Below are 27,599 nucleotides of genomic sequence, written 5' to 3'. Positions count from 1 at the left end.
TATAACAATCTATCACTGTGTAGCGGTTTTAGAATTTATCTTTTCTCACCAGCTATTGCAGTTATTGGCACAGCTTTAAACTTCACAGAAACATCTGCAAAAACTCCTCCTGTTCTCGTCACATTTATAATTGGTCCAACATGATTTTCTGCAACTCGAACAATTGGCGCCGAGAGTTGCAGAGTCCCAAACGCATCATCATTGGCAAGGATAATTAAATGAGCAATGGTGTCTACCTTGGATCCTAGACGAGGAGAGTTTGGAACTGAAAAGTAAAGAGAAAACAATGAAAGTCCAATACAGCCTCTTGACCCAAGTACTCCATTTCTTATACTCTAGCAATGGCTGGAAATAATCACTGCAACATCATGAAAATCATGTAATACCCTTTTTCAACTCATTTCTGGATCAGCATGTGTGGAGAGTTAAAAAAGCAGTACCTGAAGCACTGATCTCAAAGCACAGCAGTGCCCATTTATTAAACACCTCCTTGCACATAGCACAGCACTAAGCACTGGAATACATAGAAAATTTAGCTAAGAGTCCTCTGCCCTCAATCTAGCAGGGGAATGAGAAACCAAAACAGATAGCTGAGCTACACAGGTGTTTTTTGTTTCTTTGTTTCTGGTTTGGGCCTGGGATTTTATTGTTACAGGGAACTTTCAGGGAGAAAATTCTCTCTAATACATATCAACATCTGCGATTATTGTCTTAAAGGCCATGCAGCTAATGTGTGTCAAATGCAAGATTTGAAACTCAGGTCTTTCTAAATCTGAGGCTGGCTATACCCTAAATCTGAGGCTGGCTATACCCTATGTCATCATGCCTTTCACTACAAAATTACATAATAATTTTATTAGACATCTACAAAATAGAATTCTTTGAGGTAGATTGCTAAGGCCAAACTCTGGGCCATTTCTCCCAGGAAACCTTTCTTGATCCCCTTTTCTAGGGATGACTAATTTTGCTAAGCTGCTTTTTTTTCTCTGTTTTTTAAAATCTTTTGCTATATGGAATGGCTTCATGGGTAGGATAGAGGGAAGAATCAAATGTAATGCAAAACCAAAAGATATCATAAAAATAAAATCAAATTTAAAAATAAAAGAAAAAAGCATTAGTGTTCAGTTATAATTAACATATGAGACAATTCATATGCTTTAAATAGAATAGCAGTAATATTGTCTTGCTTCTTCTCCATGTTTCCTCATTATGCCAGATGTTAGCCCTGTCTTCTGACGCCGCTCATCCGGCCCTGCTCCCTGGACCACATATAAATCAATTACTCTTACAGCTTGACTTCATTTATGAGCTCTGGTGATTGGCCAGTGCTTTCATGAAAAAAGGCAAGGAGCCTGAAATGTCCCTGCATCATTCCCTCCTCTGAACCCTTTCTGTTCCTATGGACCAGTATTACACAATTTAGCTCTTAATTACTCCCTGGTTGTGTCAGAGATGATAGTTTTGGAGTTCTTGTTTTCTCTCCAGCTAAACATTCCCCCCCTAGGAAGCGGGGCTTATGTCTTACCCTTGTAGCATGGGTATACTGGCACCTTTCCCATAGAACAATGCATGTGTTCTGTTCTCTTTCAGTAGAATACATGCCTTGGCCCATTGCTAAGAGACAGCCACCCTCGGCAATCCCTGACTGATCCATTTGTCCCCATAATTGGGGAACTACATCAAAGACACTTGGCCACATAGTCTAGAGGCACTTCCCCCTCAGTAGGCTATAAAAGCTGTAGAAGATTTCTCCCCTTGCTCTCTTTTAGGCAGCCTCAAGCTAGCAGAATTCCAAAGAGAGAAGGATGGAGTGTTTCTATTAGTCTTATAACCTCTTGGGGGTTCAGAGGAAAAATGTTCCTCTTTACTCTGTGGCAAATCATCTTTGATGCAATCTCCCCTTTCAAGAAGATCAATGGACTAATCAGGGATTGCTGGGATGCCCACATCCTTTGGCAAGGGACCCACAGACATGCCTAGATTTCTAATACTCTGTACCCCAAATACAAAATGCACTAAAGTTATATATAAGGCTCCTTGAGAGTAGAAACTATATCTTATTTACTGCTATATCTCCTACCCAGCACACAGTTTTACAGAAAGATACTCAATGAATGTTTAAGTAAACTGAATATTAAATGCTTAAATAAAGACTTGCATATTCCAGTCTGGTTAACTTCTTACTATCTGGTTTATCAGCTAACAACTATAACCTAGATCCTTAACTTTTCTTTAGGAAAATTTTCTAGGGATTTTATTTTACCTTTATGGTGAACATTTTATTAATATGCAATCATAAAGATCATTATTTTTGCTCATCAAACTAAAAATAAAACAAAAAAGCCTTAAAACTCTAAATGTTAAAAAATTAACAAATAAAGTTTAGATAAACTTTTACTAATTCAAAGCTAAACTTCAAAAATACAAATTTGAATACTGAAACACAAACTACTGATTTTTTTCTTTTTTTGGAAACATTAGGCTGTATTCACAGCCAGCACATCTTGTGCCCATGTCTAGGCAGATGTACTCGTATTTTGGAATATCTTTATATACCAGGGGCTGCTGCCCCTCCCACCAATGAATGTAGTAGGCTCCTTAAATACAGGAACTGTTTAAGTTTTGCCTTTGTACCCCTGGCACCTAGCACCATGCCTAACAGTGATAAATACACAGTAACTGACCAATTAAAGTATTTTAAAATGGGAGAAAAAACCCACTGCTACAAGAATAATTACACTCTTTTATTTCAGTTTCTTTATAATTACAAACTTACCCCAAGATCCCTGAACTAAAAACTACCTCAAAGATTCTTATATTGAATTTATGTGTGCTTTCTGCACATACCAGTTTGACCTACATTACTCTAAAGCATCCAGACTTTACAGTTGCTGTAGACTGCTATTACTTCCTGTTCCACAGTTGCATTTGTGTACATAAAAGTCATTTAATCAATATTTGCAGAATAAATGACTGAAAACACATAATAAAGATTCAGCTACACTCTGGGTAAAATAAACATTTGGTGGCCTGGAACTTAACCATCTTATACAACATAATTTCTGTGGGAAAATGAATTTTGAGCTGCAAACTGACTGAAAACTGAACTTTTGAACATCATCCATTAAAAGGTGAGGGCTGTATGAGTTACCAGTTTTATGAAAATTTTCCATCTAAAATCAGCTCAAGGAGGATTGGGGAAAAACAGGAGATCTGCATGAATTGATGCCTAATAAAATGAATGGAACCAGAACAGTAGATACAAAGATAAAAAATGAAAAAATCATTAAAAGGAAACATATTCTCTGAGTAACTGAAAAACCAGTGATGGTCCAGAGAACAGATAATAAAAAATGCCTCCCTCTGCCAGAGAAGTGTGAGACTAAAGGAGTACTGTCAGATACAGTCATTATATTTGCTGTTCTTATTTAATTGAGTTTTTAAGTATTAAAGGGTAGACTCAATCTGAGGAGGCTGGGAAGAGAAAGTTATTTTTCCCCCAAAAGATGACTGTAATATGAAGACCAAAGGCATCAATATTAACATATTTAAGTTATTTTGAACTTGCTAGGGCTGTACCACAATGGATAAGTAAAGCAAAATTCTACTTACTTGGTCGATGCTGTATTCTTTCTATTAACGTAACATTGATCAGCTCAATGAACACAGATTCCGACCTTTCTGGTTCATCATCATCCAAAATAGGAATAATAACTGTTGCCTCGCTCATGTTAGCTCTAAAAGTAGCAAACCCAGAAACAGGTAGATAGTCTCTTCCTCGAGTTGCTCTGGCTAAATTAGGTGGGAAAAAAGGTGGTTTTTCCGTATCATCCATCGTTGCGTATGTAACCATGACTGTTCCTATAAGACCTTTTAATCGTATTATTGTGAGAGTAACATTCCGGCTTGCTTCTTCAACTCTGATGGGTCTGTTTTCCTCAGAAAAGATGAATACTCCATATGGGTCATCGCTGGCTAAAACTGTTAATGTAGCGTTTGTACGGACTCCCAGGCGGCCATTGGAAACATTTAGGATTAAAACGGAAAATGTTTTATCCAGCTCAGGAATTTCATCAGGCAGTATTTCCACAGTTATATTGGCGCTTATCTGCCCTATCTCAAAAGTGACATTGCCGGAAGTGAAGGCAAGGTCTCCAGATACATCAGAGGGAATGTTCCAATGCAAAGTTACTTGCGACAAAGCCCCGTGGCTTCTCACAACCTGAAGAATGTGAAAAAACCTCATATCAAAATATATATCATAATATGAGTTGAAAAATACAAGTCTTAGAATGATGAAAGGTTTTTCTAATATCAATGCAATGGCAATAGAATAGTAAATTTGAGCTTTCGAATCAGTGTTTAACTGAGTTAAAGCTTGATATTTTCTTCAGTTCCAATATACATCAGAAATAAACTAAATATGGTTAAGCAATTATATTTATGTTTATCCATGGCATCTTTCTTGTCCTATTAATAGATTTTATTTTATTCTGAACTTAACAAATACACAAAAAGGACATTTCCACGTACAAAATAAAGCAAAATAAAGAGGATTATATTCTAAACATTCTTCTGATCTATTTTGTGTATTTTTTTAAAAAACTGCTTCAATGACACTCTGAGGCAATCATACTTCTAATATTTATCATAGTATATAGCTGTACTTCATTTTAAACATAGTCCTGAAAGGTTAGCTTTAAAAAATTTCTGTAAATTAAGTCATATATCACCTGCATTCAATTATAAAATTATAAATAGATTTCCAAAGAAACTTTGAGGAATAACAAACTTCATCCTCAAGTATGAAATATTTTTTTAAGTCACCCATTAAAAGAAACCAAATTGTTTTCATCAAATTAATGCTACGACCCAACAGAATAACCAAATACAAGTATTTTACTGAAGATTTAACTATGATGCTAAAAACAACATTCTCTTCAATAAGATATAAGGAGATATACAAAATAATAACACACCTGTACAGCACTTAAGGTTTATAGAACACTTTCCCAGTAAGAGAATATTATATTGCCCATTTTACAGATGAGGAACCTGCTACATGGGGATGTTAGGTTACTTGCATGGAATAATATAGCTAGTAAATATCACAGCCAAATTCAGGTCTTCTGAGTCTACGATATCATGCTGCCTTCTAGGTCTCTTTGGGTACCTGGTTCTTAAAATTTTCTCTATGATTTTATCTGTCCTTTCTATTTCCATGTACTACACTGGGTTATTTATTAATGAGTGTTGTCTCCTAATCAGGTATATGGATAAAACAGTCAAGAACATGTAGCAATGATTTCGGCTCCTGCTGTATCATATCTTAACAGCGTGGCTTTATTAGACCATCTAAAGCCATATGTATTTGCAGAATAGCAAGACTCCTTTGTATTTATTGCTAAGCACAAAAACAAACACCAAAATCCAACAGAGATGATTTTTAAATCATTAATTTAGATCTACAAGTGCTGCTGTTTTCCAATACCATCATTAATGGAAACAAATTTGAGAACCAAATACTGTCTAAAATATTACAAAATGAAATGAAATTTACTTGCCTTTAATATAACTGAGCTCTGTCCATCTTCGGGTTCAGTTCCACTGACATGAAATGACTCTGGGCTGAACTCAAATACACCATGGGCATCATCTGAAGCCTCAATGGTTACTATAATTTGGGAGGCTATTCCTAAACTGGCTACATGTACCAGTTAAAAAAAAAAGTATAATGCTAATTAGCATTTTAGTAATGACACTAATACTTTATTTTTATAAAATAAGCATGTTTCTTATATTATCTTTTTTGATCTTCACAACAGTCCTTTCAGGTTGGGTAGTTCAAGTATCCCCATTTTATACACAAGGAAACAGACTCAGAAAGATTAAGGGATTTGCCTAAGGTCTCATAGCTAGTAAGAGGTGAACAAACAATTTTTAAAGCTTTGCTTCATTCCTGCATCTAGTTCTCAATTGTTTGTAAAGAAATGCAAACTTGTCATTTCATAACCTTTGCAGCATCCATTTTGCAAAAAGGAAGATACAAAGTACATGAAAACATAAAAATAAATATATAAAATTTGGGGGGGGGGGTTGCTCCATGAAAGAGAAAATTCCTCAGCAGAGAAAAGGTGGGAAAGGTCAGACACATGACTATACTGAAAACATCTGCCAAATGGACTTAAAATCTAAAATGAGATCATCTCTAGTTTCTTTTCAATCCAGATGAAGCACTTTCATTGTCATCTTCACAATAATTGTATCCTACCACACCAATCTTAGTATATTATAATACGATACATCTTCTTTCACATTTCTAAATATTTCATGCCAAAATACCTACAATTTCCCAAAAAATGTGCTCAATTTTTGAGTGGTGTTCAAGTAGTCAGATAAATAGCATACATGAAATGTGATATAGTAAAGATATCGTGTAAAGAACTGCAGGAAGTTGGGAATATTAAGGAAAAACATGACATGTTACTAGAATATACTCCATTGTATGAAAAGGGCCCTGAGTTCTATGAGGTCAGCAAAGATGCTGTACAAAAACTCTACATTTGTAAAAATGGGTTTCTAAGGAATAGAAAGTTTTCTCTTTAAAAGAAGAGGCAGAATAAGGATTTTCTCTCATATGATGGAAATATTTTAAATAGAAATCAGCCAATCAGCAAGCATTTATCAAGTTCCTACTATGTGCCAGGCACTGTTCCAGGCTCTAGAAAGAAAACCAAAATGTTATTTTGAAATAGCTTCAATTTTTAAAACTCATTTCTTAAGAGCAATGGTCATCTTAGTAATGTATTCTTTTGATTGGTTTCCTTTTAATTTATTTCTTTCACCCATATTGACTATCAAGGAAAAACAATGTTTCTCTATGTTGAGAAATTATAACAGAGACCTTAAATTATAAAACATGTTCTCATTTTTCTTCACCTTTTCAGGGCATTAAGACCAAACAAAATTATACAGATTTCAAAATTATTTTATGAATGAAATTTCATTCTAAAGGCCATATTTCTCATTCTGAGTCATTTCTAAACAAATGTAAAATTGAATTCTGAAAATACAAAGGAAAGAAATGATGACAATGGTAATCGTTTGTCATGAGCCAATTAAAGTAAGACTTGGCAGATTTCAGAACCATAGTATTTGGAAGCAGAATTTTATGTAGAAAATTAGAGTCATAAAGGGGAGAGGATAGACTAAGATGCTTACCACGCTTGTGGATAGTTGGAAGGAAGAACTCCTCGTCCCCATCACCACTACCACTCCCATCAATCCTAAAGAGTTCAGCAACTTCAAGAAGAGAGGCACAGAATTGTGCAATTCACATATACACATTTATAGAACAGAGAAGAGATGGAAAGCATTTACTACATGTTCAGTCAAGAGGAGAAGATAGCATTATTCATGAAAAGCCCCCAAACGCTTTATTGAAAGAATGGCTGTATTACAAAAGAAGAACAGACCATTTACAATCTAATAACAGAGGGCTGGGAGGTGGGAGGTAAGGAAGTTGCAGCACAAATTTGGCATCAGGTATGGATGCTGTGGCCAATTCTACAAACCTTCCTAATTTTAAAAAAATTATTTTCTTATTTATAGCAGGATACAGAAGTCCTATCCTGATGCAAATTTAGGTCTTTTCAGAGAATCCTATATTAGAATTCCCCAGTCACAGGTAAGGAAAGACACTCATACAATTCCCTACAGGCACAGATTCCAAATGTTATACATCACAGACCTGGTCCCATATAAACCAGCACAAAGTGGAGTGCTAGCTAGAACTAAAAGATCCACAGCAGAAGGACTGGGATTATACAGTTATCCCTTCCACACTGCAACTTTCCCCATCGTGGTTTCAATATATCATAGGCCAGCATAAGAAATTAAATGGGAATCTTGGGGAAGTTTTGTGGAAGCTGCAGACAACAAAGACCAGCAGATGACACAGAAAAAATTTTGAAACTCAGAAATGCATAAAATATATGTGTAGTATTGTATATCAACCCAAATTTTACAATAAGGTGCTACAAACACCCCATAAAAAATTCAGACTTCTCTGGTACAAAGGGGATTTTCCAGATCATGGAGGCACCACAACCCTAACCCTCATGAGGTGGAATGGATAATTGTACTTTCTAACATCAACTCAGCTTACACTCCTGACATTATCCTGTAAAATGCAGGCAAAGTACCCAAGATCTCCAAAATCTCTCAACTCTTCCACTTCTGTCTCAGTATCACTCCTGCTAGTGATGTGCCCCCCTCCCCGCCCAAGGCCTCTTCTTCCAATTGGTGAGATCCTCCCAAGAACCTCCAATTGAGGAAATATCTATTCTAGACCTGCTCTCTTCTAACCTGGCTCAGTTCCTGACTCTCTGGACTCTTCTACTTTGCTCCTATCTGGGAACCCCCCTCTCCTTGCTTTTCATCTCCCTTTTATGTGTTATCTCCCCCCAACCCGGCAAATGTAAACTCTAACTCTAATTCCAAGACTTTCTTTTTTTCTGGCACAGTGCCTAACACACAGAAAGCATTTAATAAATGCTTTATTTAATCCAATCCATCCAAGGACAGGCAAGGCATGATGGTGGTAGGGTAGGAGGTTAGGTGTGAGCAGGAATATTTCAGTGCACAAATGATACACAGATTTGAAGATGGAAGAAACCTCAGGAGCCATAAAATCCAGTTCTCTCACTTTATAATTGAGAAAGTGAATGTTTAGGAGGTTAAGTGACTTTCTCAAGATCACACAGGTACGGGTCAGAAGTAGGATTTGAACCCCGAGTCTTCAGATTTCAAAGTAAGAGTTTGTCCCTCTCTACCACAAAGAGACCATAAAATCTGTGGTACCCTCCTTCTTCCTGATAGTGCATTAGACACCAGAAGAAATAAAGTAGCCTTCACATCCTGGAGCTTGTTCTCTCTCAGAATCCAAAAAGGGGAAATGGCTTGGCAGGTCCACGTGGCTCTTTATTTTCAATTTTATCTGAAGCCAAGACAGCAAGTAGTGAACCCTGAGATACTTCACTCATCTGGAGTGAATACACTGGAATCTGATTAGGAAATGGCCTGCAAGGTGGCAGAATACAGCTTTACAGACTGATCCATAAGGGGTCCTAAGTTCCTTAACAACCAACAGACTTCTCTGTAAGGTAAGCTTACCTATTAAGTGGCCCCACTTAATGTCCTATGCACCGTATGTATGCATGTATTTATAGATGTGTATATATGTGTGTATCTATATATGTATGTGTGTATAAATACATTGTGTATATACCTATGTATGCATATAAACATGTGTGTATATACATGTGTGTACAGATATATGTACAATGTTAATTAGTTAATTTTCTTCAAATTCAATCATAATTGCATTACTGAAGATAAAAATGTTTTGTTATTGTTGCTCCATTCACCCTTAGACAAAAACCCTAAGCCTCTTCTTACATCGTTTTCATACTGAAAAGGTAGTAAGTAATGCCTAAATGCTCACAGAGATAGTAAACAGGGTCCTCTTACTACATGTTATCATGCTTTGAATTCTTTAAAGAAAAGAGGTAGATAAATCAAAGTTGCTGTCAGTATCGTTATCGTTATTATAATTAGACACTGTTCTTTTTCTGATTTTATCATGTAAGTGTTGAAATGCTTTGAGTTATTAATAGGAGAAAATTTAACAAATACCATAGCAAGTACTGGCCTGGCAATCATTTGTATGTCTCACCATCTTAGGATCAGCTTAAGTATAGAAATATTCATCACCAGAAAGGTGACCTATGGGTGATGCTTCTTTTTTTTCCAACCACATTAAACTCATGCAGACTATCCACAAAGGCAGAGAGAGGCTACAATTTAATTCAGTAGAGAGAGTAACCACAATGACAAAATCATGGATTCCTGAATTAAGCACAGTACAGCAACTACCTTTAGAAGTCTTTTTTTTAAATGAAAACTTTACCAGAAAAATAACCAAATGAAATCAGTGAAAAAGAACCCCTTGAGCAAATGCAAAGTAGATCTTTTACATATCGCTTGTTAGAGCCTTAACTATCAATTTTTGTGGCCAGGGTAAACGACACTAAAAGCTCCCTAAAGGAGAATTTGAGATGTGGGGAACAAACACTATCTGGTAGCTTCCTATTTTAACTAACTGTTTTTGCTAATTAGGTGCTATACTTAGTCGTTTTTAGGCTGCTGAAGCAATTTCTTGCAGTATCCTGTAAATATTTGTTCCTTGAGGCAAAGTTCCATTTGTCCTTCCCTAGTTAGGGCTCGCTTGCCTTGCAGACTGGTCTCTTGTCATTTATTTACTGTATACAAACCCCTCAGAATTGCTGCTGCCATTTCTTTGCTCTTAATTGTTGCTTTGTCCTCCTTTCCTTCCAGTAGGACATTATGAATGCTGTCAGGAAATTCTCCTTGAGGAAAGCATATTTTTCCCCACTTTCTTGCCTTTTATGAGCACAAATATATGAACATGTTTTTATCTTCCCAATATGCTGCTTTTACTTGCAATGAGATCAGTTATAACATCAACCTTATTTTTTGTTTAGGTGATTTTTCTACCACAGGCCCAATTTTTAACAAAATCATAATTTCCCCACTTCGATATATACATATGTCTGGAGAAAGAGGCAAACAAAAGTTGCTACCTAATAGCATCTCTTAAGTGTCTATATGGACATGGACTATGCTATTCTACAAATCACGCAAGGAGTTACTGTGAAAGTCACAATAAAATCAGAAGTTCTAATGTCATCAAGAAACTACTTGCGAATTTGGGCATCTACTTGTGCATATTTCTAGTCCTGTTCCCTACCAGGATGAATGATGTGGTGATCAGGAGAACAAAGTGTTGGTTTGTAGGCATAGGTTTGAAACTAATGCTAAGAGTTACATCCAGACTCTGCAATCTCTTAGTGCAATTACACTTTCACATTGTCGAAAGACATTTTCCTCAGGTCTAGCTAATAGACTCCTAGTATAATGTACTTGACAGAGATTTTTCAACCCAAAGCATTCTATTTTCTCAATATAAATTTTAAAAGTCTGGCATCATAAATTATGATTACTTCATTTGTTAATATATAACCATGGCTTGTTTAAAAGTAGTATTTAATTCTAAACATAGAATGTAGATAGCAAGATACATGGTTTTAGATAGCAAGATAAACTATGTAACAGACATTTTAATCCAAATTTCTTAAATCATTCTTCAGTCAATCCAGGATCTAGATTCCTTTCAAAGACATACGAATTCACCAAAGACTCCTGAAGAAATATATAACTGTGTTTAATTTAAAATAATTAACCACTTTAGTAAGATCTATATATTGCCTTTATGGCCTGAGGTTTATAACTTTACCAAAAACTTTTGAAGTATAATCCTTACCTCCTCCCTCTGAGTTTAGCAACTCAACTTTAAAAGATTTCTCCAATTCAGGAATAGAATTATCTGTGATGTTAACAGTAATGTATTTGTATCTTTCCCCTGGCTGAAATTCTAAGATGCCTGAGGTATCCTGAAATAAAAATGTAAAAACAAAAAACATACATTTACCCTTTCGCTCATTTTCATTCCTTTCATGATTTTGAACAAATGAGAATTTTTGCTATTCCTAAAATTACTATTAATGCTGCAACATATGTACTTAAAGTGTGAGAAGTAAAATGGAAGGCATATAAAATAAGGGTGACTAGAGCTCAGCACAAGTTTTAAATGAATGTCCTCTGGCCAAGTCAGAGTAGAAAGATTTTCATTTTCTATGTTCTCTTATTTACAAAAGAATATACAGTCACAAAGGAAGACTCAACAGGAGACTTCAATAAGCCACTAAATAATTAAAGTGATGGGCTGCAACACATTCTCTTCACCAAAGACATTTGGAAATAAGGCATTTATAAACACATCTACTCAACATTTGTTTATATTTTTAATGGCATTTTTATTATGTGAATCTTTTCAAGAAAAAAGAGCAATATATTTTGTTGGATATTCATTTATAGAAGGGGTTACTATCCTTCAGAGTATTATACTCACTATGAAGAAAATAGGGAAATATGCTAAATCTCTGTTCTGAAGTTTTAATGATGCCATTCAAACTCAACCCTTTCTTAATTGGCTATTTGACTCAGCTCATTCACCCTGCGTCTGCTGCTCTGCCTGGTTTCATGATGCTAGACGCAGGGGCGCAGAAACTGCAGGTCTCGAGGCCACATATGGCTCTCTAGGTCCTCAAGTGCAGCCCTTTGATTGATTCAGTAAAAGTTCCCCACCCCTGAGACTAGAATGAGGGACTCCTCCCAAGGCCTTCCTTTGCTGGTGGCAGAAACTGGTCTCTCAACTCACACCATTTTGCATCTGCTACTCTGTCCAGTTTCAACTCCAGGGACCAAGATACCCCATCATGTCCCATTTCCCTCACCTTCTGCCACCTTTTGCATGTTGTCTTCCCCATTAGACTGTAAGCTCTGAGGGCAGGGACTGTCTTTTTATTAATTGTATCCCCAGTGCTTAGCACAGTGCCTAGCACATAGTAGGCAATTAATGTTGACTAGATTGGATTGTAAATAACAAAGTAACAGATTATTTGAGGAGCAAATACCCAGGTTATTATTTCTTTTTCTCCTAGTATCAAGTTTAAAGATCACTTACAAATAATTCAAGGTTAACAAAATGGGATCCTGGAACTAATGTATAAAAGCTCAGGTAAGGAGCACATTATTGGTATATGATATATTCTTACACAAAGCTACATATAAATTAGTGACTTGAAATCACTGAAACAGTTCATGGTCAGAGTAATAGCTAACAAATGCATCCTGAGGATCCACATGAAAGGCTGGGCAACACTGTTTTCATTTTGTGCCACTGTTTTTGAAGAAGCAGTGGTAAAACACATAGAAATGGAAGGCTGCATGTTGACTCAGAAAACCACAAACTAACAAAGTTTAGAATGTTAAATGAAAAGGTTAAAATAAATGACCAACAAAACGAAACAAGGAAAGCTATCAATGAGTTCTGAAAAAGAAAAGAAAAATACTAAAAGTTACAGGCCATTAATATTATTTAACACTAATTACAAGATTTTTGCAGAAGTCTTCCTGTAAATTCTAGAAGAATATCACAGGAAATGATATCCAATCAGTGAACAAGCATTTACTAAGTGCATTTTATATTCCAGATACTATTCTAAACAAGATACTATGCTAAGAAAGGAAGAAACACAAAACAGTCCCTGCCCTCAAAAAGCTTAATGGGTGAAACAACAACGGGCAAATAAATCCAGATGGAAAAGAAACATACTGAATAGAAAGAATACAGGAGAAGATTTAAATGGATGAGTGCATTGTTGGGCAAAAAATACACAGGAGGCACTGAAGGTTTGGACTCCAGCCTCTAACAGGTTCACTCTTGATCTGGTCAGACAGGAAAGAGAGTTTCAAAAGGGTTAATAATAAGCTTTACTCTAATCTAGCTTTCTCTAATACAGTATTACTGATAACAGAAGCACCACAAACTCCTACAGAATTCCCTAATCACCCTTCTCGCAAGGGCTGGTGAGAATGGAGGTGGGGGGCAACTATCCTGACGTCTCAACGGGTCCAGTTGAGACGGACACGACTTGTACATCCTCTAAATCCCCTCACGCCTCAATGGAGACCAGTTGAGGCAAACACAGATTCCCCCGCTCCCGAGCCTTAATGGGGGCCATTCAAGGCACACAGCATTCCAGCTTGTGCATTTAACCATAAAGGTTCCCCAACTCACTGACCACTGACCACCTGTTTCATCGGGCATCAGAAAAAGAAAGCGTATTGCCAGCAATAGCCTCACAAGTTTACATCACCTCATCCCTATATCTTACTGTGCAGTTGCAATGGATGTTTACAGTTTCAGCACACGTTTATATTATCTATCCTTATATAATGCTGTGCAAGCATGGTGGAGATATTTTGAACCATGGGCCTGGGAACTTATATCTAATACCTGGGAAAGAGAAATTGTTATGGCCATGGATCCTGGGAAACTGAGGTTGTTATGGCCATAAATCCTGGGAAACTGAACTCTAAGAAATAATAACAAAAATCGACTTTGCACACACTAAAATCCACCTTACTTATACTAAAATTCACCTTACTGACAGGATTGAGGAAGGCTTCCAAAGAAGGTGGTATATGAACTGAGCCTTGAATTAAGCCAAGGTTTCAAAGAGGCAGAGAATGAGAAGAGAGAGAAGGAAATGTAAGAACTTTAAAGATGGCACATTAATGGACAAGCCAATGGACAAAACAATTACTTTGGAGGTAAGAAATTTTTAAAATATTTCAAAATTAAAATATAGTTATAAAGAAAGTAAATATGTAAAAGAATTGGGGATTACTAAGAAACAGGGATAAGACTGATCACGCAGTTTCTATTGCCAGTTTTCTTGTATTTTAATTAGTTCTGCACAGATGCCATCAGCAAGGTGTGTGTAGTTAGCTAATGGGAGCCTTTGCTATGACCTTTTGAAACAGGATACACAGAATAAGGAAGCAGCTCTGTCAGTGGTGCAAAGAGGCCTAGGCATGATCAATGTATAATAGTTTTACGTTAATGTTTTTCTATTTCCTTTTTAGTAAGGGCCAAGATGATGACAACTGAGAGGCAGCTTCAAATTTCTTCTCCCCAATTTGAATAAATGGTGTCAAGGAAGTACTTTGTTGAAGGAAAAAAAATTCAAAAGAGTGGTTGGTCTTTGTGTTAATCAGGGTCCTGAAGCCTTTCAAAGATGTTTGTCTTTATAATGTTGTTGTTATGGTATAATTGTTCTGGTTCTGCTCACTTCACTCTGCATCGGTTCATATGAGTGTTCCTAGCTACCAATGATGAAGCATTGTTTTAAGTAATATTTAGTTAAATTTTATTATTTTATTATTATTTAATATTGTTTTAATATTAATTAACACTATTTTAAGTAATATTTTGTACACTGGTGTACATAAGAACTTTAATCTACTCCCCCAAAGAAAAACAAAAACAAAAACAAGCACAAGGCTGAGGATGCTTTGCATTCTATTCATCCCCATCTACTTACCTGATAATCGTCGGGACTCAATGCTGTCAATGAAACTGTTTTGTATTCCACCATCACCCTTCCCAGAAGACCCTGTGCACGAACTACCAACAACTTAACTTCTCCATCTTCCTCCTTCACGGTCATATGTGGAACACTAGTTGTAGGCAGAGTCATCTTATCATCAGGCTGAGGAGGCATTTCCACAGAGAACTGAAGTAAGCCTAACAAATGCAAAAACACCATCACTTACATTCTCACAAATGCCACATTGTACAGATTTCATTATTCATTTTAAATGGGCACCTGTGTTTTCATCCATTAGCTAAATGAAAGTATTTGGAGCAGGGAGGTAGTGCAGTGCGTAAAGCACTGAATCAGGACCCAGGAAGACCTCGGTTCAAATCTTCAGACACTAGTTGTATGAGTCAGAGCAAGTCCCTAACCACTTCTAGCCTCAGTTTCCCTAGCTATAAAATGAGGCTGATAATAGCACCACCTTATAGCATTGTTATGGGGACAAAAGGAGATAGTGTTTGTAAGGTACTTTAAAAACATTAAAGCACTACATAAATGTTAGCTACTACCACTACCACCACCACTACTGCTGCTGCTGCTGCTACTACTACTACCACCACCACCACCGCTGCTGCTACTGCTACTACTACTACCACCACCACTACTGCTGCTACTACTACCACCACCACTACTGCTGCTGCTGCTGCTACTACTACTACCACCACCACCACCGCTGCTGCTGCTGCTACTACTACTACCACCACCACCGCTGCTGCTGCTACTACTACTACTACCACCACCACCACTGCTACTATCTTTACACTACTTCTATAACCACTCCTACTATTACCATTATTACTATTACTATTATTACTAACTATGGGGGCAGCTAGGTGACACAGTGGATAGAGTGCCAGTCCTAGAATCAGGAAGATCTGAGCTCAACTCTGACCTCAGACTAGCTATGTGACCCTGGCCAAGTCACTTAACCATGTTTGCCTCAGTTTCCTCATCTGTAAAATGAGCTGGAGAAGGAAATGGCCAATCAGTCCAGTACTCCAGTATCTTTGCCAAGAAGACCTCAAATGGAGTTACGAAGAGTCAGACATGACTGAAAAATGACTGAACTACAATAACTACTACTACTACTACCACAACCACAACCACTACTACTTTTTAGTCACTTTTCAGCCATGTCAGACTCTCTGTGGCCCCATTTAGGGTTTTCTTGGCAAGGACACTGGAGTGATTTGCATTTTCTTCCTCAGCTCGTTTTACAGATGAGGAAACTGAGGCAAACAGGGTTAAGTGACTTGCCCAGGGTCATGCAGCTAGTAAGGGTCTGAAGCCAGATTTGAACTCAGGAAGATGAGTCTTCCTGACTCCAGGACCAATGCTCTGTCTACTGTGTCACCCAGCTGCCCCACTACTACTACTGACACTACTATCATTACTACTACTACCACTACTCCACCACCACTACTATTACTACTACCACCACCACTACCCCCCTGCTGCTGCTGCTCCTACAACAACAACAATTACCACTAAAGGAGTATCTCGTAAAAGAAGGATTTGACTTGTTTTACTTGGACCTAGAGGGCAGAACCCAGAGCAATGAGTAAAAGTTGCAAAGAAAAAAATTTAGCCTTAATATGAAATAAAATTCCTAATAAGTAGACCCATCTACCAGTGGAATGGGCTGCCTCAGGACATAGTGGGATCCCTTTTACTTGATGCCTTTAAGCAAAGGCTGAACATACATGGTCAGGTATGTTGTAGGCAGGGGTGTGCTGGAGCCAGCTCAAAATGGCTTAGAGAAACAGCTGTTAAATTTTCAAGGTGAGCATTTATACCTTGGAAGTCAACAAATGCCACAAATTGGGACTTGATTTATTGTTTTGTTAATTGTCGAGACAATGTGATGCAGAAGACGTTAATAATGCAGATTAAACTTTAAAATGTGTCATACCTAGATTTTTTTGGAGAGCCTCTGCCAGGCTGGTCCTCAAACAACTGATAAATAGTGAAAACCTTTCCACTTTCACAGAACTGCCTGGAGCTTATTCACTCCTAGTACAGCCTTCAATGACCCAGGGTCACTTCTCATTCATGATGACATACTGGTGGAGGGTATTAGTGGATTTTTATTTTAAATAATGTATGCAATTAATATGCAATATGAATAATAGGATGAGATATCTTCTATGGATGTGTTGTTTCCCCATTAGAATGTGAGCTCCTGGAGAGCAGGAACTGACTTTTCTATTTGCATCTCCAGCACTTAGCATAGCGCTTTGCACAAAGTGTTTCATTCACTCATTTTGTGATCTTTTCCCCAAATAGAAAAATTCAATTAATTCAAACTTGAATCTTTTTAAAAACAAGAACGTCTAAACTTAAGTCAAAATGATGTTTGCTTACCATCTGACCACCTAACATCAAACTACTCAAGTCCCAAAAATTCAGATAGTCAAAAACTATTTGGAATTTGTTTTTAGCTCTTGTTTTATGAGAAGTGGCAATATGCTTTGTTTTAAAGATCTCACTAAAAAGATTTGGGAAATGGAAGGCCATCCAGCTTTGTTATTTGGCTCCCAAATACAGAATCACCTAATGTTAGAGCTGAAACCTTAGGAATTACCTAGCACAAGGACCTTATTTGACATATGAATAAACTGAGACTAAGAGAGTTTAAGTGACTTACTGGTTGATCAAAGAATTGAACTTAAAACTCTTAACTCCCAATCCAGTACCCATTTCACTAAACTAGGACATTCCTCTACCCTATCATCATCCTACCCCCTGACCCCAATCTTCTTTCTTGCTTTGTTGTCCATGACCAGGCTAACACACTCCCAGAGGATGATACAAGAAACTTCTTTAGTTACTGAAGAGCTATAATAAGAGACTCCTTATAAGGGTCTCTAAAAGACCTTCACTTCTTGTTACTGCTAGAGGCTACACACAAAGGAAGGGATACTAAACAGAAGTAGAAAGGAAAGTAGTATCTTCAGATAATCTAAATTTTTAAAAATCCAGTTTTTAAAAGTTTAATTATAATTTTATGTTTATATGCATGTGATATATTTCTATAATACAGGAACGTAGCTTTATAGCTGTTCATGTAAAAGATGGCATTCAAATAAGAAGCTTAAGTGCTGAATGTCCAAATCAGTCTGTCACTTATCTGTCATTTATCAAAGCTTCATTTTCTCTATTTGACAAATCTGAAGCCCAAACATACGACAAAGGGTGATTTCTGACAAAGGTACTACCATATGGATGGTCAGAGGCTTTGATGGTGACATCGGTCGTTTCCTTTTCAACATCTATGCTTGCTCCGCTAGTTGGTGTTGAACCTATTTTCCCATCTCCAGGAATCGCAGAGACCAGTGTCACCCTGAAATACTCATTAAGCTCTGGGATATCATCATCAATAACATAGAGATTCAAAACCTAGAATTATAAAAAGTCAGATGTTAGGTTAGGAAACATGGATATTACTCCCCACAGAAAAAGAAGTATCCTTTAAACCACACTTAATTTTTTTAGTTACTTATAATTGCGACTCATTTCTACTCCAAAAGGTTTGTATTCGGTGTTTAAATATACGTGCAACCTTGGTCTCTTAATTAAATACCTCAAATAATAACATGGGGCAAAGTATAATCTGTCCAAAAATGGTAGGTTGTTCAGTACGTGTTACCAAACTGGGTACCACCAGGTACCACAGTGGAGAGAGCCTGGGATTTGCATTCAGGAAGACCTGAATGTAAATGTTCCCTTAGACACTCACTAGCCATGTGACCCCTAAGCAAGTCACTTAACTCATGTCTGCCTTAGTTTCCTGACCTGTAAAACAGGGACAGCACCTCCCTCACAGAACTGTTGTATCCGCTGAGTAATAGTATTTGTAAAGCACTCTGTAAATTTTAGTTATTATTTTTAGGATCATCATCATCTCTAGTATAATTATTACAGGTTACAAATCTAGCAACTCTCAAACAGTTTTCTTCTAGGCAAACCTGTAAAGAATAAGAGCAGGTCCAAAGGGGGATGGGACATGAGCATGAAGGCGCTAAGGCAAGACTGAAGTTTTATATTTCTGAGGGAATATCAGAGAGCTTGCAGTGGATCACACACAGTAGGCATGTAACATGTTAGCACAAATGGACTGGAGCCAGATACAGAAAACTCCTCTTAAAGCTACAAACTGTTTTTTAAAATTTGACGTTAATTCTGGATGTACATTTCATAAATGTTTAAGTCCTCTGCAATTGCCTTTTACGAGAATTAATTACGTAGTTGTATGTGATAATATAAAATTGTATTGTTTAAAGTATTGATAAGCCCTGTCAGTTTCTCTAGGGAGTTTTCTTAAAGTTTTAATTTATTGTTTCATGTAAATTTTAATGTATTCATATTTATGAACCTGGTGGTTGCTTCATACAACTTTAGAGTTAGAAAGGACCATAGGGGCCTAATGTAAGAATTTGTTATGCTGGACTATGTAGGCATCTTTTGAGAGATTTTTTAAATGTGCTTAATTGGGCGATGAATGAGAGTAGCAAGAGGGATAGATTAATATTAAAGGAGGGTAATTAATATATTTGTTATTGAAAATAATAATGAACCCTGTGTTATTTGTATGAAATAAAGTATCATTTAATTTGAGTTTGGGGTTTACTTCTTCCAATGTTCCATCTGTTAATTCTGAACTATAACTCTCAGGTTTGGTTTTCTTATCTGTAAAATGGGTATCATAATACATGTTATACTTACCTTATGGAACTACTGTGATGATGAAATACCATAACAAGCTTTGAAAACCTCAATTTGCAATAATTTAGTAAAGATCAGTTATTTTTATTTACATTGGCTAATATTCCCTGGAACAATCTGCTTGTATTCCTTGTAAATTACTCATATGGTCCATATGACCAAATTTGTGTCTTCATCAGTATGAAAATTCTATGAACTGTTTCAACTGTAGACTTGTTCTCTTTATTATAAATATACATTTTGGGCTCCTAATCTTTTGAGAAAGGTGGTTAGGAAAGAGTTGGAGCTTACATGTAATTCTAAGTGTTAGCTTGTCCACAGTGCTTGGCATAGTTTCTTACAAAGAACAGGCACTCAATGAATATCTGTTGCTTGTGATAATCCATTACTGTTTATTTAAGATTATTATAACATAAAAGTGATCTTCAGTTTAGTCAGGTAATACTGCTGGTGGGGATGTTGGTTAGTGGCCACCATGTAGCCAAAAAGAGTAACTGTTTTAAATGGGGCTGAGGCCAATAACTGTAGGCACAATGATACCACAAATAATATATGGAAAAATAAATAAGAAAACTATTTAAATACATGAGGGACATAATTTTAAGTAGTATATTTTTCCCAAATGAAACTATGTTTTGGCCCATGCCAGGAGGAAAAAGAAAACTTCTTCCACAAACATCTTTTTCTGATACCTCATCATGGGATGCCAGCAGAGCAAGCTCTGGTAACTTCTACTGTAATATACTGTCACAATAATTAGCTAATTTTTAGCCGAGGGACAATATAATTATCCACCACTCCATGGTGTACCCTCACCTGCTGCTTTAGGGAGTTTATCTTAAATGAAAAGTTAAGAATGTCATCATTACTGCTCCAAACCCCTAGTTAGGAAAATTCCTTGTATTTAGAGAAAGATTCGGTTCTTTTCCTTAATTTACATTTGTATTTATCTCTTACTAATATTTGGTCTCTTTGTGGCTAACTCAAAACACTGGGAACCAGAAACTTTTGGGTAAAGAAGTAGCAGAGTATATTAAAGCATCTGTTAACAGTAAGGGACCAGGGGGGAGACTTGCAGAAACAGCAGATATTTTCTTAGAAATTGCTTTAGTCTTTGAGGAGGTGGATACCACTTCAAATATAAGCCCAAGTCTTCTCCTCTAATTTACAGAAGTGGACGGATCTCGTGTGATCATAATTGTGGCTCCTTGAACTTGAATTGCTTCTTTCTGGATGCCTGCAGTATTTTTCCTTGGACTTAGGAGTTATGAATTTGCATTATAACATTCCTGGGACCCTTCCTTTTCGGGTTTCTCTCAGGAGGTGGATCCTTTCTATACTTTGCCGTCAGGTTCTAATAAGTATGAGTAGTTTACATATATAGTCATAATCATACATACATATATGTGACTTTTATGATTTCTGAAATACAGTGTTTAGTTTTTTTTTTTAATCATGGTTTTCAGGATGTGCAATTTATTAAATTATCTCTCCATGATCTCTTTTCCAAGGCAGTTGTTTTTTATATGGCACCTTACATTTTCTTCTATTTTTTCAAACTTTTGATCTTATTCTAATAATCCTTGTTCTCTTAGGGAGTCATTGAGTTTTGTTTGGTCTATTCTAGTTTTCAGGGAGCCCATTTCTTAGATAAGATTTACCACTTTCTCTTCTAAACTTAATCATCCTTCCAATTTCCAATTTCCTCCAAAGTTTGTATTTCATTTTTTAAAAAATCTCTTGCTTCGTATCTTCTGGGTATTTACGTAGTAATTGTGGGAAGTCTATTTTTTTCTTTGAGTCTTTTTGCAATACAGATTCATTCTCTTCTTTTTGGGAAGAGAGAAAAGGATCTCTAGAGCTACAATAACTTTTAATACTGGTTGTTATTTTCTTTGGTTTACTCATTTCTCTAGCTTTATTTCCCAAATTAGTGCTTTGGGCCAGGACCAGACTCTACCCTGGTGTACTTTTGGGAGCAATTGTCAGTCCTATTTTGGTTCTTCCTGGGTCGGTTCGTGTGCCGACCCCTACCTCCTGGGGTTAGGACCCCCCACCCTGAATCTTTAGCATTCAGAGTGCAAGATCTTCAGAGACTTCTACAACATCGCAGTATCAAAGGCTAAGCATTTAGGAGTCCCAGGCACTGGAGTATTTCTGTCTGAGTACAGCATCAATACCCTGGTTAAGCCACTTTCTGGAGCCTGTGAGGTCCCCATCCTGGGCCTTTCCAACCATCCTAGGATTTTCTGAGTGGGGGTGGGGGAGCCTCCTGCTTTCAGTGCCTCTGGACACATAAGTTTACAGGCCATGTGGGCCTCTGCTGGGAGGCTGTGGGCTTATTTGCCTATGCCTACAAGGGCTTTGATGATGGCTCTCTTTCCCACTGCTCTATTGTCCACGGGCTTCTGGCCGGGTTTTCGAAGTATTTCTGTGGTAGAAGAGGTCACTCTCCAGAGATGTTGCTCTAAAGGGGGCTTTTATTTTACTAGTTTACTTGGGAAGAATTTTCCCCCAATTTTAGTAGCTGCCATTGTTCACTGTTACCAAAGTAATATCACTATATAAATTCCCACCTTCTCTATGTCCCCAGTACTTCCTATTTTAGCAAGTAAAAGGATGGAAATACCATATTGACAAATATGATATTTAGAAATAATTCTTCAAAAGATTAGTCCATTCGATAGGATACTCTAAACACTGAAACTTACTTTTAAACAAAAAAGAAGGATGATACCATTGAAAAGTTTGATGTGGAAGTATAAATAACAGTATCAGATGATAAGTATATTTTCTATTCTCAACTCATGAATTTCAGAAGTCAAATTTTAAGAAAAGAGAAACAGCTGTGTACCCAACCATAAAATATCTTTGAAAGCCATATGACATGTAGTTGTACTGGTACTCAACATGTTTTAAGGTTTTCAAAGCACTTCACATACGCTAGTTCATTTGGTTTGAAAAAGAAGAAATGGGAACTAATAGACCCAAATAAATTTCATAGCCTTATCCTTTTCTTTCATACGAAAATCCAAAAGGGAGTGGGTTTCCTTATGCCTTCTGCCCCCCCCAACATACACATGAACATAAACCCACATTGTTTTAAATCATATTCATATTGTTAAAGTCCTTAAGCTCTGAAATAATAAGCCACAGAACTGCATTAAAGAATATGTACACTGGAAAATTACATTCCGGGAGACTTTCAAAGAAACAAATAATTAACATTAATAAGAGAAGGTAGGGTTTACCTCTGATCTCTGCCAAGGGAGGAATGTGATAGTTCCACTGGCATTAGCAAAATCATCAACGATGTAATTAATGCCAGTGGAATCGATCTGTGAGATGGTGTAAAAAACATGCACATAATCCAGGGCTCCCCGGGTTCTCTCAATGACACAGGAAATGGTGGACCCTTCCTCTGCTATCTGAAATTAAATGAAAATTATTTTTAGATAAACACTGATCCCAATCACTCAGTAAAGGTTATTATTACGTGTAAGAAAATCAGGAAATTGTCATAAAATCTCCACCTTCTTATTAAAATTCAGCAATTTTCTGCTACCTATTTAGAAAATGGTACATAGACACATATATTCTGTGCCAGAAATGGTATACTTTGGATAGAATGCTATTTTTTACAGATACTTTACATACTGATTCACATAGTAATTTATATAGATTCATGTATACCCACCCGTAGTGAATTTTTTTTAATGGAACCTGTGATTTCATCACGGTAGGGAGCTCTTAATGAGGACTTTCCTCTACCAATACACACCAGCATCTCCTATGCAGTTTATGTCGTGTTGAGAAAAGAGAGTTGTCCGGGGATACTATGTGCCTAAGGTCACGTGGAAAGTACGATTCAAAGATGGGGCTTTAACCCAGCCCTTAATGATTCCAAGGACAAGAGTCTATTAAGGAAGCTACAGCATCCCTCTGCCTTGGTGAATACAATATTAATTAATATTATACAATATTAGCTATGTTTATAGAGTGCTCACAGGCACGGTGCTAAATGCTTTGCAGTTATTAGTTTATTTGACCCTCACAACAACTCTGGGAGGTAGAAGTTCCTATTATCTCTATTCTATAGATGAGGAAACTGAGGGAAATAGAGGTTAAATGACTCGCCCATGACCACACAGCTAGGAAGTGTCTGGGGTCTTCCTGACACCAGGTCCAGCATTCTATTCACCGTACTGCCTAGCTGCCTATTTAGAATATGCAGGGGAGAAGTAACAGGAAGAAAATCACAAATATCTGGATGTTAACAGAAGTTATGGCCTCTGAAAAGTACTGCTATAATATCTAGATTTCATTACAATTTGTTAATATTGTTAAAAACTAATTTTACTGTCTTATGCAGCCAATGGTTAGGCTATTATTTAACTTTTCAAGTATTCCTGCTTTGTAGGAGATTAAACATAAGAATGATACCTTATTCTCCTTTGTATCCTTTATACTGCCTAGAACAAAGCTTATTAGTTAAGTAGCCACTTAATAAATACTTATCTACCCTCTATTTAAACTATACTTTAAGATTTCTTCTATTTTAAACATATTACTTTGGTTTGTATAGCTGAAATGTGTAAGCCTCATTTTGAACAATTTTAGAGATTGACTTAAATCTTAGATATGCCTTCTTATAAATCATTAAAATGTAATTAATGTGGTTATTCCAGGATGTACTCTATTCAGTTCTACAAAATGATTAAACTAGAAAGCTGAATAGCTCTTCCATAAATAGTAGGTTAACTGGCTCCACCAATTTTGACCTGAAAAAAAATTGTAGTAAAAGCAGAGTCAAATGATTGTGAAACCCAACCCTCAGTACCAAACTTCACATGAAAATGTTCAGCAATAGAAAGAGGAAGTAATCAGTCAGGTGAAAGGGGGGAAATAGATGAAATTTATTCCCTCCACCCAGAACACAAACACTGTATTCTTTATTTTATATTCTCTAACTTTCCCTAATTTTCATATTCTTGAATGAAGAGAGAGATGTCCTGGCCTTGACTCTTGAAGACTTGTGTTCAAGTCTTGCCTCTGCTACAGGCAGACCTGTAATGTGACCCTGAGAAGGTTACTGAACTTACCAATGCTGGATGTATATCTCTAAAATATACAGAACAGCTGCTGATCTGCATTGGTAAACAAAGTCTGGTCTTCCCTCACTACACAGATCGTGACAAAATAAAACACCAAGTGCTACAGTATCCCACCCATTTCCTACCTTCTTTCCTTCCCTCTATATCCAAAACAGGGGGAAGAATAGAACCCAATTACCATCCTTTCTACAAAGACCCACTCCCCTGGTGCTAATCTACTATGTTCGGCTTCTATAACTATCCCAACCTACACTAAGTCAAAAAACAGTCTAAAAGTAAGTTTTTCTGGAGTACTCCCAAGACTCCCCTCACAAGGTCAGGCTAGGCAGTATCCACATGCTCAAATGGTATCAGTAGTAATTAATGGAGACAAAAAATTGTGTTGGCCAAAAGATAATTCTGTAGGGGAGCCTGAGATATTCAGAAATCTACACATTTTTATTAAATACCATTCAGAATACAGGAGCATGTTGTTTTAACCCTTGTGAATCCATTATATATATTACAAAAACTCAGCAGGTCTGTGAATTTAAATCCTGTTATTAAAAAAAAAGTCTTACAATCCAGATTTTCAAGAAGTAGTAACATTTCTCCAATCTACATATGATTTATCAGCTCTGACACTTTTCAATACCAAAGACACATACTATAAGAACACAAATAATAACAGCCTATATTTCTGTAGCACTTTAAGGATTACTAAGCATATTTCTTTCCTCTAAAGTATGTATTGTGAATATTAGCCTTATTTTACAGATGAGAAACCTGAGGCCTGGAGTAACTGAATGATGTGTGCCATGGTTACATGGATAATAAATGTCAGAGGATGGATTTGAACCCATTTTCTGACTGGTCAGGGCTCTTTCTTTTTTACTATTCTACACCAAAGAGCTAACGGGGAATGAAAATGAAATTATAGGCCTACACACAATGGCTGTGAAATTCTTCTTTGGGCACAGTAGAAAGTAAGAAGGGCCAGAGACCCTTTTTTCACTTTTCTCTCTGTATCCCCAGTGCCTTGCCTTGCACACAGTAGGCACCAAATAAATGCTTGTTGATTAAATGACAGATCCCAGAATTGGGGTTATTTTTGTCATTTTCATATCAGCAAAATTTTTATAACCCAAAGTTTACTATTGAAAGATTTTATTAAAAGCTAAAACCATCCTTAAGAAGCAATTAACAGGCTCATTCGTATATGTATTATATATCGAAATTCCAAAGTCAACTAAATCTGAAACAGGGCTTCCAGAAAAGTAAGCTTTAGAAGAGTTCAGGAGAGTTCGACTCCTGGAGAAAAAGCTGTAGGGAATATATCTTTATCAAATAAAAATTTGAAATAGAAGATGGAATATTAAACTTTTTTCCTCTACTGTTAGGTTGTAATTTAGTTTAAAATGTGGTACAGATGAACATTTAGGCCATTTGATATAGTGTAGCACAAAAGAAACAGAACTTCACCTCAAGTCAAAGGGCCTGGGTTTATTATCTGTGTGAACAACCTACTCCAGGCCTCAGTCTCTTCATCTGTAAAATGAATCCACCAGACAAAACTACTTCTAACATTTTTTTCCAACTATAATCCTACAGAACAAGTTGCAGAATTATAATCATCCAAATTCTCAAAGAATTGAATGATACACAGTCCTGATGTCTCTTGGGATTTCAGCATTTGCAAGGCCTTTTCTAAATCAGCAGGGATACAACAAAAGGAAGGACGAACATGGGTAAAAATTATTAGAACTTTTTTTCTAGAAAAAAATTAACTATTCTTATCTGTGAATAATCTTTCCTTGCTGAAATAGAAGATGAATGCTAAAGAATTAGCATATCCCATGAATTTTTAATTTAGTTTCATGCTTGGGTGATGGTCTGTGATATCAGAGTGTATCAATAGCACTTACACAGAAAAGAATCTATTAACATAACATATGGTAGGCACTTAAAAGCAATTACAATTCAAACTAAAGTTCTCATTCTCATAAGGATATTCTCAAAATGTAAAATTTTGTTACAGTAATGTATTTTTTAAATCATGAATTTCCATACTTTAATTCTTTAGACCAGTGTCACTTAAACAGACTAAAACTGATACAACAAGCAATAAATCCCAGTCATTTACAGGCACTTAAATACATAGCTATACTTTGGTAAAATAAGTACATTAAAGTAGAAAGTTTAGGCTCTGAAATATGACAGAAAAAATAGAGCAGAGTGAAAAATGGCAATAGGAGAAAAGGCCTGTCAGCCAAATAGCCAATTAACTGGAGGGGACCAGCAGTTCTAGAAAAGACCTTACAATGCAGGGAGGCTTTTTGTTGCTCAGTTGTTTCCAAATATTCATGACCCCATTTGGGGTTTCCCTGGCAAAGATACTGGAGTGGTTTGCCATTTCCTTCTCCAGTTCATTTTATAGATGAGAAAACTGAGACAAACAGGGTTAAGTGACCTGCCCAGGGTCACATAACTAGTAAGTGTTTGAGGCTAAATTTGAACTCATGTCTTTCTGACTCCAGGCCTGGTATGGGAGTTGAAAATCACAAAAGACTTTCCACACGCATGCACATGCACATCATTCTAAAGCAGAATGCATTAAATATTCAAAATAATG

At 36.6% G+C, this 27,599-nt stretch overlaps 1 protein-coding gene across 1 annotated transcript in view; it reads right to left on the bottom strand.

Annotated features, from left to right (window-relative positions):
* Positions 1-27,599, bottom strand: part of ADGRV1 (adhesion G protein-coupled receptor V1) — a 727,941-nt gene that overhangs the window by 620,997 nt on the left and 79,345 nt on the right. Inside the window, exons 22-29 of the mRNA XM_036763404.1 lie at positions 23,126-23,302; positions 18,368-18,548; positions 15,093-15,295; positions 11,405-11,534; positions 7,222-7,302; positions 5,565-5,704; positions 3,613-4,222; positions 50-265 (exon numbers count right to left, since the gene is read on the bottom strand). Of these exons, the coding sequence (XP_036619299.1) occupies positions 50-265; positions 3,613-4,222; positions 5,565-5,704; positions 7,222-7,302; positions 11,405-11,534; positions 15,093-15,295; positions 18,368-18,548; positions 23,126-23,302 (1,738 nt within the window). The remainder of the gene's footprint in view (positions 1-49; positions 266-3,612; positions 4,223-5,564; positions 5,705-7,221; positions 7,303-11,404; positions 11,535-15,092; positions 15,296-18,367; positions 18,549-23,125; positions 23,303-27,599) is intronic.

The sequence above is a fragment of the Trichosurus vulpecula genome, chromosome 1 (genome assembly GCF_011100635.1).
Source record: "Trichosurus vulpecula isolate mTriVul1 chromosome 1, mTriVul1.pri, whole genome shotgun sequence".
Classification (NCBI taxonomy): Eukaryota; Metazoa; Chordata; class Mammalia; order Diprotodontia; family Phalangeridae; genus Trichosurus; species Trichosurus vulpecula.
Note: the sequence above shows the minus strand (reverse complement) of the source record. Positions and strands in the feature narration are given on the sequence as shown.